At 44.3% G+C, this 13,052-nt stretch overlaps 1 protein-coding gene across 5 annotated transcripts in view; it reads left to right on the top strand.

Moving 5' to 3' along the window:
• The window catches only part of TJP2 (tight junction protein 2), a 161,247-nt gene extending 153,961 nt beyond the window's left edge, over positions 1–7,286 (top strand). For all 5 annotated transcript variants that reach the window (XM_033924801.1, XM_033924824.1, XM_033924794.1 and 2 more), the window contains 2 exons: positions 160–245; positions 6,454–7,286. In XM_033924801.1, the coding sequence (XP_033780692.1) occupies positions 160–245; positions 6,454–6,619 (252 nt within the window). In that variant the 3' untranslated portion in view covers positions 6,620–7,286. The remainder of the gene's footprint in view (positions 1–159; positions 246–6,453) is intronic.
• Positions 7,287–13,052: the final 5,766 nt, after the last annotated feature.

Genomic DNA, 13,052 nt, shown 5'->3' with positions numbered 1-13,052 from the left:
ATTTTTTTCTTCTGAAAGTTAGATCTTAAAAACATTTTTTCCAGGGAAATTATTATTTTTAATGTTGAATATATCTCTTAATATTTGAAAGACAGGCGCATTGAGATATTTTGTGATATTAATTCAAGCTGTATTTCTTTTTCTTTTTTTCAATCAAAGTTGGAGTTAGCTCAGAAACATCCAGATATCTATGCAGTTCCTCTCAAAGCGCAGAAACCAGAGCAGAACTGGCCTCAACCTCCCAGGTAATCGAGAGTCATGACATGCTATAACCATCTGACTTGGCTGCTTTTGTATTTGCAAACAAAAACAATACTGCAAGAGAGTGTACAGGGTACAGGAATTTATTAAAATAACAAAAACAAAAATCTAAAAACAAAATGCATAAGCTGCATAAGAGATATGTATCCAAAACAACTGGTCCCAATATTCCTGTGGACTGGACCCGACACAGTCCATGTTTCGAAGAAACACTCCTTCCCCAGGGGTCCCCTTACTGGTGGTATACAGAAGAACCAGAATGGATAAGGTAAACAAAACCGATAGTGAACAGGCTGGCTGGTTGGCTTCGGGGGAGGGGGTGAGACAAAGGCTGGAAGGCAGTGAAGGGGACATAGGGAGGGGGGAGGCGAGAAAGGGGGGGTTGTAAGCAGAAGAAAGATTAGAAAAGAAAGACCTGGACCAAAGGGGAAAGACAGGAGGCAGATGCAGGTCTATGGGAGGTTCAGACAGAGGGGGAGAGACCCTGAGGAAGAATAGAGAGATCAAGATCATAACAGAGGAGGGAGAGAGAGGGAGACCTGGAACAAAGGTACAAAAAAAACTGACACTGGATCTGGGGAGGGTAACGGAGGGAAAAGAGAGATACCTGGACCTAAAGGGGATGGGGCTGGATTGTGAAAGAAATATTGGATGTGAAATAAATAAATAAATATTGGATACACAGTCAGAAGGAAGTGCAACCAGAGGCTCGTGAAATCAGACAAAAAAAGTAGGGAAAATGATGTCAGTTTTGAGAATTTATGTCTGCTGTCTATATTTTCCACTATATTTGTCTATTTTTCTATAGTTGCTGAGGTGACATTGCATATTTTTCCATTTTTCAATTTTTGGGCTCTCAGGCCATTTCAAGCCCGTTCGCAAGCCAGGAGTGTCGACCCTTTTTCAGGTTTGCATTTAGTTGACCTCCCCAGACCATTAAGTCTTTCGATCTCGCAGCAGCAGTCTTCCCCTCCATGTCAAAGCCATCTAGTGGCTTCAAGCAGTGCACCCAATACAACAGAACCATATCAGTCAATGATCCATATAATTGGTGTGTGTGGAAAGTGTGCTCAGGTCAATAGCTTGAATGTGTTGATGAGGATCAATCATGTCAAGGAGGGAGGGTGCTGAGTTGTGAAGGTTGTCAGTTGATGGTCAGAGAGAGGAAGAATTGAGGTGGTTGGTAATTGAGCAGTTAGGGAAGAGGACAAGATCAAGGCAATGGCCATTCTAGTATGTGGGGGTAGTGGAGCACAGCTGAAGATTGATTGAGAAAATTAGGGCAAGAAACTTTGAGGTGTAGGAATTAGTTGTCCTCAACATGAGTGTTGAAGTCAGCAAGGATAAGGGAAGGAGACAAAGGTTCGAGAAAGACAGAGCCCTCAGGAGGAGAAGTGGAGCGAGACTGAGGCGTTGCTGAATAAGGAGAAGCCTCCCTGGAGTATTGGGAAGGGACATCTGTATCCAACGTAAGAGTCACAGAAGAAGCTCCACTCTTTGATATAGGCGGAGTTAGAGAGTGCTTCCGTTTGAGATGTCTCGGAGAAGTCCCAAGAGTATGAGGAACTGAATGTCTTGACTTGTGTCTCGTAGAAACAGGTGAATGAGGATCCCTCGTAGCATGCCTCAACAGAGGAGTCCAGGACCTGGATGAGCCTCGATATGGAGAAGCACGAGGTGTTGAAAGCTTTTGATGATATTAACAGGAGTTGCCATCCAACAAATAACGTATAATTGGAAGACTGTAGAAGACTGAATTATTGTTTTTGGTGGAATTCATTTTGTCATGTGTATAAAATGGAAAGAGCGTTGGCAGTTCAAAAAGGTTATTATAATAAATTTAAGGATGTGTGGGGACCATTATTAAATTATAATAATGAATAAGTTACACTTTTCCCAATTTTAATACACATGTGGAATTGGGGTGAGGGGGGTTTGGTTTTCCATTAAGAATATATATATGAATGTCATAAGATATTATTTTCAGGTGGTATATATTAGTTATATATGAATTTGGGAGGGGGTGGGGGTTAAATCTTATTGGTGTATGATATTGAAGATTTTTCAAGTGATGTATTATAATTGTTTGATATTTACTGTACACTTGATGTAAGTTATAAAATGAATAAAGAATTAAAAAAAAAAAAAAAAAAGCTTCGGCGTTCAAGACCTATGCCCAGTTTTTAAAGGGGTCTCGATGGGCTTCGAAGAATGAAGTAGAGAAGACTCCTTATCCTTCTTCGAAGACGAGGAATGCTTTGAATGAGACCTCAATCGAGGCTCCTCCACCACCTCTCAAGCAGGTTGAGTAGATCCAGATCTAGACCCAGATCTAGAAGGACGAGGCGAGGAGTCACTGGAGGATAAAGGCTGAGACCTAAGAGATTTTGCTCGTTGTGCCTCGACAGAATGCTCAGACTGGCTCGCAGAAAGCAGAGTCGAGGTCGGGGCAAGCTTGGCAAAGACAGAGGTGAGCTGCCCAGCCAATATGGTTTGTAGCATGTCCTCGAAGACAGGCACCGAGACCAATGACTCTGGTTTAGAAGGTGCAGCAGTGCGCTCCACAGAGGGCAACCTCGAGGATGAGTATTCCCTATTTTTGGAGGAATGCTTCGGAGAGGGCCTCGAAGAGACTGGCACAACTGCACTCATTGCCTGGACTGCCTGAGACTTAGCTGGAGACTTCTTAGCTAGCGTACCTGCGGAGGGAAGAGCAGACGTGCCTGAGGAATAGATCTTAGGAGGCACAGCAGCGAGGCCTTCAAGGATGAAGTCGACTTGCTCGAGGTCAAGGACTTGGCAGACGAGGCCGCCGCCGAGGTCAAGGCCTTTTCTGCAGACGGCTCCATGGAACCAAAGAGCTGCTGGATCCAGACATGACGTCTCCGGAGAGCTCTTTTTTGAAGAGTAGCACAGCGCGGGCAGGATTAAGGACAATGTTCGGGTCTCAAGCACTTAATACACCAATGGTGTGGATTGGCGAGTGAAATCGCCTGGTTACACTGGCTACACCTTTTGAAGCCCGTAACAGGCCGGGACATAGAAAAAAAAAGACGTCCGCAGCCAAACGAGGATCGGCAGCAGGGCCTGAGCCCAAGCCCTGCCGGACGAGAACCGACGAAAAAAATAAGTAATTTTTTTTAAAGAGATGCGTCGTAAAGCGACTACGAAATAAAATAACAAATTAAGGAAGAAAAGCCGCGGTGCGAGAAGGCAGAACTCGAAGTCGGACAGAGCTGAGAACAGAGGTGCTTCTTGGCTCCGCGGAAAAACGAGAACTAAGGTACCTCAGAGGAGAAGCACGACCTGCGTTCGGCGGGAAGGCACTCTCGCATACGCAGTGCAGCACTCGCAAACTTTTTGAAAGTTCTTCAAGCAAGTCTGCTTACAAGGCTGTCTGCTACGGGGCTCCGTGGATGACGTCACCCACATGTTGAGAATATGCTGCCTGCTTGTCCTGGGATAAACTCTATTCCCAGTGCTAAGATCAGATGGGCAGGGCAGAACAGAGAAGGGATAGCAGAGAAGAACAGAATACCTGTTCCAAGTCACTATAATTCCTTTTATAAACCATCTGTTAATTCTACGGTTAAACCTCTGGTCAGGCAATCTGACACAGCAAGGGTTAAGGAGAGGGGTGGAGCTGACAGGGAGAATGTGCTCAAAGCCCAAGTGAAAGTTTCACAGCAGGATAAATCAAGGCCAGCTGAGAACACACACGGACAATCAGGAACCTGGAGGGAAGGAAGTTCCTTACAGAACAGGGAACTGAAGGCTAGGAGCTCTGTCTTACTGCCTTCTGCTAAGAAACTTCCTGTCCCACAGTACTGCCATGCTGACAAAAAACTTTGCTTTCCAAGCAGAGGCTAATTGAAAGGGAAAAGCTCCATGAGTAGGGCTAGCGCCAAATGCTGTTCCAAAGGATAGCTTGTACCCAGCTTCAGAGAGGAGTCTCTTAAGGAAGTAGAGGGATATGTCTCTGAGGGGGATGAAATGGACTGCAGCCCAGAATCCCTAGACTATATGTCTGAATGCAGCATGAGTCAGTAAGGTACTGTGTTGGGGAAGGGAATGAAAGTTTGTTCTATAACAATGGTCTAAAGCACTGTTCTTCAACCGCCGGTCCGCAGAAAATTTCTGCCGGTCTACACAGGGCCGGCGAGATCGAGTCGGCAGTTAAATTTCCTGCCGACTGTGGTTCCTGCTGACTGCTGTTCCTCCCAGCCTCAGACAATCAAGACAGGCTGCCGACGTCGGGGCCTTCCCTCTGTGAGTCTCGCCTGTTCGGAAACAGGAAGTTGAAACAAAATAGGCGGAACTCAGAGAATGAAGGTCCCGACGTCGGCAGCCTGTCTTGATCGCCGCCACTGCCGAGTTGCTGAAGAGGGCCACGGGGAAGGTGCAAGTGGAAAGGAGAGAGCTGCAGGTACAAGGGAGATGGTCAGCGTGTGCGAGCAAGATCCTGGGGAGCCTTCGACAGTGGCTGTCTCCCCTCCCAGCAGCTCTCCTACTTGCCAGGGCAGTGATTCACCGGCAACTTCCTCTTTCCTCAGAGGCGGCAACGGACCCAAGGCTGCCTAAGTAAATCACTGCTGCAGGCAAGTACTGAGAGCTGCTGGAAGAGGAGGAAGCCACTGTAGGAGGCTGGGAAGCTGCTGGATAAAGGGAGAGCTGCTGCTGGTCCTGGAGGGAGGTAGAAGGAGAGATCCTGCTGGGAGGGGAGGAGGGAAAGGGATGGGAAGAGAGTTACTGTTGGATAGGGGGAGGAGGGGAGAAGGAAAAAAAGAAACATCTGGAAGGGAGATTACAGGAGGGGAAGGGGGTCAGGGTGGAATGGAGAGATCAGATGAGGGAAAGGGGAGAGAGAGGAATGAGAAAGTAGAGAGAGATTAATGCTGGAAAGGGGGTCAGCAGAGAAATGAGAGAGGGATAAAGATGCTAGATCTGGTGTAGGAGAGATAAAAATGAAGAAAGCAGTGAAGCTGGAATGAATGAAGTAAAAAGGAGAGAGGAGGCACAAGCTGGATGGACAGGGGAGAGGGGCCAGATCCATATGGAAGGGGGAGAGGGCAGGCAGTGGATGGAATGCGCAGATGCTGAAAGGAAAAGAGTGAAAAGAAGATGAAAGCAGAAACCAGAGACAACAAAAGGTAGAAAAAATAATAGTTTTATTTCTATCTTGTCATTAGAATATATCAGATTTGAAATATATATCCTGCTAGAGACATAACTGGGGACTGCAGTATTCTGTTAGCATGATATTTCTGTATAGCATTCTATAATAACAACTTGGTTTGTTCAGTTTTCTTGATAGTAGAGGGGATATATGAGAAGGGGAGGGGAGACAGGGGTTTTGTTGGTCCGTGCTCTGTATATTTGTATTTATAAAATCACAATTGTTCAGAATATTGTTTCTTTTTATACTTTAATAAAATACGTTCAATATAAAATCATAACTGCGGCTTGTGCAGATGGGATCAGATGGTTTGCGGGGACCAAGCTTGCGGAGACGGGGTGGAAATGGTTTTTTAAAAAAAATTTCAGTCTTAATAGTTTGCTGGTCCACAAAATAATTCTTTTATTTCTGCCAGTCCACGGGTGTAAAAAGGTTGAAGAACACTGGTCTAAAGTACTTAAACACTTCTGTCCTTACAGGGGACTGTATAATGAATGAGAGTTTGATGTGTGAATGTGAGGATTGCCTAATAGCAGAAATTAAACCAGAATCCCTGTATGCAAACAAAGCATAATGAGTGGGGGGATGGGCTAATGCTAACTAATGCTAGAAGGAGAAATAAAGCCCTGAGTTGATTCAGTGACTTGACATTTCACATCCCTGATGTAACTTTTGGGAGGGGAATCTTAGACCATTAAAACAAGGGTGGATGGTTCCCAGCCCACTGCCCAGATATGAGGGGTCAGTGGGCTGGGAAGTAGGTATCTCTCCTGCCATATAACTACAGAAAAAGGTAGGGAGGGTTGGGGGACTCCTAGCCTACACGGTCAGGTGAAGAAAGGGTTGTTGAGCTGTGGCCATGGTCCAGCCACTGAACCACCAGGGGTATTTTTTTGATCGGGTGAATTGAGCCCTAAGTGACTGTTGATAGCATTTTGAAGGCCTGACTGACTACTTCATAACTTTTACCTGTATTTTCAGATCTTTATGCATTTAATTTGTTTTTGTTCTGTCAGTTTCAGGCTGCCAGAGCCCCAGAAACTTCCTTCAAGATCCTATCAGGATAACAGAGAAAGTTACAGCAGTGATGCTGAGGAAGAGGAGTACCGCCGGCAGCTGGCAGATCAGTCAAAACGTGCCTACTATGGCCAGCCGTCCATATATAGAGACACAGAGTTATAAAAAGTATGCTGTGTGTCCTGATGCTCCAACACATCACCCCTGCTGCACTGTATGGTTGACTCAAATTTATTTTTTAGGACTGCAGAAATTAAGGGGATTATTAAATAAGCCAAGGGATTGAAACTCAAAAGATATACGAGAACTGAAACTAAAAAGGGATGATTAAATTCTGTTACCAGTGTTGCATGGACCAAAACAAATTTTGACTTTTTTTTGTATTTTAAGGATTTTTATATTTGTGAAATTCAGATGCTTTTTGTAGCTCTCATATTTGTATAACAGCAAAGACCTCAAGATATTATGAAACATGTTTATTCTGCAACTAAATTAATATGTGCCTTTAACTACAAGTGTCTTTTAACCTATTGCCATGGACAAGCTGCCCATACAAAGCTGTGATGCACTAAGGAGAGTTTGGATGGTGTAATTTCTCTACCATTTTCAAAAACTAGAAAATCTTCCTGCATTTTTTTATCTAACAAATGAGATAAACTAGAGATTTGTTCTCCTAGATAACTACTTTGTGTATGTATATATATATATATTGTTACTTTGGGTAATAGACTAATTATTACCAAACCTATGATTAGAAATAATGTCCGCGCAGAAATTTAATTAATTTGTCACTATTTTACATGAACTCTAAAATAAAGTTGATAGCAATGCATCATTGTTTTTTATTTTTATACTGTATATAATACAGTGGTACCTTGGATTACGAGCATAATCCGTTCCAGGAGCATGCTCGTAATCCAAAATGCTCGTATATCAAACCAAGTTTCCCCATAGGAAGTAAGGGAAACTTGCTTTGATATGTTTCCACCCCCCACCTTCCTCCCCCCCCGAGGCCAGCAGCGCTGCTCTCCCCCCACGAGAACCGGCTCCCTCCCCCCCCCCGCGATCCGGCACCCTCCCGCCGCGACCTGAGGTCCCCCCCCAACCCACCCGAACCCTCTTCTTACTTTTCTGTAGCCTCCGCAGTAGAGAGTTGCGCGGGGACAGAAATCCCACCCGTCCCCGCCAAAGTCTCACCTGTCCCCGCGAGGAATCCCCTCCGTCCCCGCGAGGAATCCCCTCCGTCCCCGTGAGGAATCCCCTCCGTCCCCGCACGTCCCTATAAACTTCAGAAATAGTTATTTCATTTAATTATGCTACTGAATTAAAGGCTCTGGTAGAAACCCATTTACAAATAAGCAAAAAGACTTTATTAATTTGGAAATATTAATTGGGAAGAATACATACTTTGTAAACGGGTTTCTACCAGAGCCTCTTTTGTTTATAAATTTTTATCAACACAACTAATATACTACTTTATCCTGCAGCAAAAAAAAGAAATAGAATTCTTTTCCTACCTTTGTTGCCTGGTTTCTGCTTACCTCATGTTCTCATTCAGTTCCTTCCATCCACTGTCTCTCTTCCTTCTGCGTCTTCCATTTGCTCTGTTACTGTGCCTCTCCCTTTCTCCCCCCTTTCAAATTGGTCTGGCACCCATCTTCTTCCCTCCGCTTCCCCCATAGTCTGGCATCTCTGTCTTCTTCCCTGCCAGTGTCTTCTCCCCACTTTCTCTTCCCCATTTCCTTTAAGCGTCCTTCTCTCCCCCCATCTTCCCCATATCCTGTCAGCGTCCTTCTCCCCCCTCTGTCTTCCCCATGTCCTTTCAGTGTCCTTCTCCCCCCCTCTGTCTTCCCCATGTCCTTTCAGTGTCCTTCTCCCCTCTCTGTCTTCCCCATGGCCTTTCAGCGTCCTTCTCCACCCCTTTGTCTTCCCCATGTGCTTTCAGCGTCCTTCTCCCTCCCCCCGTCTTCCCCATGTCCTGTCAGCGTCCTTCTTCCCCTTCTGTCTTCCACAAATGCTTTCAGCGTCCTTCTCCCTCCCTCCTTCTCTCCTGCCCCGGGTGCAGCACAGCCGGCCAGGTCCCCTTACTTTTGTGGCGCTTCCTCGACCGACCGACAACAGCCCTGGTCCGACAAACCTCCCTGCCCTTAACCGCGAATCTAAATTACCTTCTTACAGCAGCTGTAAGAAGGAAATTTAGATTCGCGGTTAAGGGCAGGGAGGTTTGTCGGACCAGGGCTGTCGTCGGTCTGTCGAGGAAGCGCCACAAAAGTAAGGGGACCTGGCCGGCTGTGCTGCACCCGGGGCGGGGCGGACCGCCCCCCTCTCTTGGTAGCCACTCGAGCCGCGAGGCTACTCCTCCTTACCTACCCTGCCTGCAGCACAGAGCCGAACGGAAGTCTTCCCGAAGTCAGCGCTGACATCGGGAAGACTTCCGTTCGGCTCTGTGCTGCAAGCAGAGCAGGTAGGGAGAAAAGCCGCGTGACTTAGTACATCCAGCCCCGCAGGAACCCCGCAACCCTCGGGGGCGTCCCCACGGGATCCCCGTGACCCAAAGGGGGAACCCGCGGGTCCCACGGGATTCCTGTCGTCCCCGTTCCAGTGCAGCTCTCTACTCCGCAGCGGTACCGGTACCAGCATGTCCTGTGCGTGGTGCTGGTGCCTGAAGATCTGCTTCCTGTGCTGGGCCTTGAGAGTTCACGTTCAACGTGAACTCTCAGGCCTTGCACAGGAAGCAGATCTTCAGGCACCGGCACCATGCACAGAACATGCTGGTGCCGGTGCCGCTGCGGAGGCTACAGAAAAGTAAGAAGAGGGTTCGGGTGGGTTGGGGGGACCTCAGATCGCGGGGGGGAGGGTGCCGGTTCGCAGGGGGGGGTGCTCGCAAATCGAAGCGCGCTCGGTTTCCGAGGCGCCGATTTTGCGAATGTTTTGCTCGTCTTGCAAAACACTCGTAAACCGAGGTACCACTGTATTTTGACCTATAAAATCTTAAGACACATTTCATAGATGCAAAGTGCCTGTTTCTTTTGCTGTGACTGGCCATCTATTTGTCCAACTTGGTATGCATATAATGAGGCCATCTTCCTAGACAGAGGTGGCTGAAATTTGGTAGGAGAATCTTACTGCGTTTCCTGCACTTTTGCCAGTGTTGGATATAGATACAGCACTTGCAGGCAGGGGACCAGGAGGAGAAGGGTGCATGCTTAAAGAACAGGGGCGCTCCTAGATCAGTATTTCTCAACCTGCTGTACGCATCCTCCAGAGGATACATGGGCTGCTTGTTGGGGATGCATGGCCTGGCTGCCAAATTGGTGTCTACTGCACCGCTGCTGCCGTTTGGGATCTCGCATTTCTGCCTGCCACCATCGCCACCCAGGATCTCCCGTTCCTGCCAGCCCGCTAAAGCTGCTTCCGATGAGCTCTCTTCGCCATGTCGCCCCGCCCCCGAAGCTGACACAGTGTGACACATTCTTTTTCGGTCTTCAACCTTCGGCAGTGCTCCTTGTGGTGGGCAGTGCATGCAGTGATTCTGGTACTGCACTTAAGAGACTGACCTAGAAGCTTTTTCTCAGACGTCAAAGCTGACGTCGGATGGAGGCTTGTGGGTCAGGCACGTGCAGCATGTGCAGCATGTGCTTGTGCCATTGCGGGGAGTGTTGCTGGGGGGGTGGGGGCTAAAGACTGAAGAAGTACTGCAGTTCAATAGGTAAGGGACAGAGACACAGAAGAGATGCATAAGGGTGTAGGGGAAGCAGCCGATCAGCACAGGAATGATTTTCTTACATCCAAAGGTGAGGGGAATGGGAGAGAAATGTCAGACTGTGATGGGAAGAGATGCTGAGCTATAGGTGTTCAGGGCCAAAAAAACAATGCTTTACCCATCCTTCTAACTTTCTTGATTCTGTGGTGGATAAGTGCATTTCTTATATACAATAGATATCCACGTCCTGCTTCTTTAAAAAAATTGAGTGACTTCTTCCTTTTTATTGGGTGATTAAGCCCATTGACATAAAGTGAAAAAAGTTTAACCATTATTAATAACTTTTTTCACCAGAAACTTCATTAAACTTATTGAATAATCCCAAATTCCCATGTACCAAATGTCATAAAACATATCATTTACACATCCCATCTTATCCAAGATAAACCCCCTCCCTCCACCCTTTATAGCAAACGGATGCCTGAGAGCACTCATATAGACTAGTGATCAGCAACTCCTCCAGGCATTTCCATACCTCCCCTTACAAGAACTCATATTTCATATAAAATAATCAACCCAAAATATTATTACTTAATCTTCACTATTATAAGGAAAATGAAATCCTCCTCAAATTAATATAAACTTATAAAATATTCATATATAATGTAAAAAATTTGATGTAAAATTTTGTTTTTATTAATATTATAGCAACACTCATATTTATCAACATAAATATAATCACCATCAATCCTAATCCAAAATAAAATAGCCCTAAAATCCAATACTGCATACATCTCCTAAGATAAAATTAAATGAAACACTGCAGAATTCATCTATAAATTCAATTCTCATTGGAAAGTTAGAAAAAGAACATTAAACTTGATCTATATTATTAAAAAAAAAAATTATATTTCATCTTTCTCCCCCTTTTCCCTCTCTTCTCTTCCTCCCCTCTCTGTCCTTGTAATAAAACTATAGCTGTCAGAAGCTGAGGAGAGGATTTCATTCATATTTATGGCTGGGAAAATAAATAATCCATACATCTTCAAAGAAACAATGAGCAAAAGCAAGGATAATCTCAAGGCAGTATCTTTCTAAAAAGAGCCTAAGTCAGATTTTCTAAGATAAGCACAAAAAATAAATAAATTAATTAATTAATTAATCAATGCCCTGAGTCATGCTAATTCTTCCCTTATACATTTAGTGGGTTATCCAGAAAACTTGCCTGGCTATATGATGAACAGCATGGTTTTCAGAAAACTGTCAGGGTAGACACTCTACTTCAAGTTATAATAGGCGCTATCTTCAAGAGGTAATCAAGTGAAAGGGCAGCATTTCTAATCATCAACTTCCTTAACAGGCATAGGAATAGCAGGTCAGTTTGCAATAAAGAAAATTAAAAAAGTATTTCACTGTTTGGTTCTTATGTACAATTCTGTCCAAGACTTTCATCGTTCAGAATTCAGCCAAGTCCCAAAGGCCTCAAACCACACCCCAATCTACACAAACAAGAATAATTTCACATATTCCTTACAAGATAAGTTCAAATGTTCTTTGTCACTTCCTGGCTAAAATGCTGCACTTGTAGGACATTGTTCCATGTGGATGGCACAGATTCAAGCTGCTGTCTTTCCTGCTGTGGGTAAAAAAGTGGGGGTAGCTATTCTGTTTCATAGGAAATGTTCGGCAGTATTTAATTTGAGATCTGCAGATCCCTCAGGGAGGTGGGTTCAAGTAGACATGAGCTTGGGGAATAATTCCTTGGCGCTCTTTAATATCTATGCCCCTAATTCCAATCAAGTAGAATTTTTCAAAACTCTTCAGAGGTTGATACTACCACTAGCTACACTAGCTACTTCTAAAATAGTAGTAGCGGGGGACTTTAATGCTATTATGGATCCGTTGATAGATAAAAATCCCAGTAGGATAATTAAGTCATTGGGATTAGATAACATGGTACAATCTTGTGGTTTAAAAGACATGGCGGATCCTTCATTTTAATGCTCAAGAATTTTCGTTTTGCTCCCATGTTCACAAATCATTCTCACGAATAGATTATATTTTTGTTTCAGATCAATTAGTACAGCACGTAACAAAAGCGGCCATAGATCCAATCATTTTATCAGATCATGGTGGTGTTTGGATTGAATTTAGGTCTGATGATATTGATTCAAGTAGACTTGTCTGGAGATTCAATAATACATTGCTTGCGGATTCAAAATTTCTTGAAGAACTTCAGTTAAAGATGGAGGAGTATTTTCAAATCAATGTCTCAGAGGAAGTCTCATTAGAAACATTGTGGGATGTTTTTAAAGCTACCATTAGAGGTCAGATCATTTCATATTCGGCACATATTAGGAAACAATTTAAAATGGAATTTTCTAATTTGGAACAAGTTATTAAAGAATTGGAGGCAAAATTGGCTGCAAAGTGAGAACATATTACTTTACAGGCTCTCTTAAAAGCTAAATATAATGAGATTTCTTCGCAGATGGCTAGGAAAGATTTGTTTTCTCAGTAAGCTCTATATTATGGAAACTCGAATAAAGCGGGAAGATTATTAGCTAATTACCTTAAAGTGAAAAAAAGGAAAGTAAAAATTGTTGCAATTAAAGATGAAAAGGGAGAAACTTACTCTCAAGTTGAAAGTATTTTAAAACAATTTTTGAATTTCTATAAAGCTTTATATTCTTCTGAGCCTTATTCAAATAAAGAAATAGAGGGTTTAGAATTTATAAAATTAATTAGGGGCTGAAAATTCCTGAGTATATAAAAGGAAATCTTGAGGCGCCTATATCATTGAAAGAATTACAAACAGCGTTGAAGTTCCTTAGAGTTGGATCCGCTCCAGGTGGTGATGGTTTCACTGTGCAGTTTTACAAATCATTCCAAAAG

Source organism: Geotrypetes seraphini, chromosome 1 (genome assembly GCF_902459505.1).
Source record: "Geotrypetes seraphini chromosome 1, aGeoSer1.1, whole genome shotgun sequence".
Taxonomy (NCBI): Eukaryota; Metazoa; Chordata; class Amphibia; order Gymnophiona; family Dermophiidae; genus Geotrypetes; species Geotrypetes seraphini.
The sequence above is the reverse complement of the archived record's forward strand: the minus strand, read 5'-3'. Positions and strand labels throughout refer to the sequence as shown.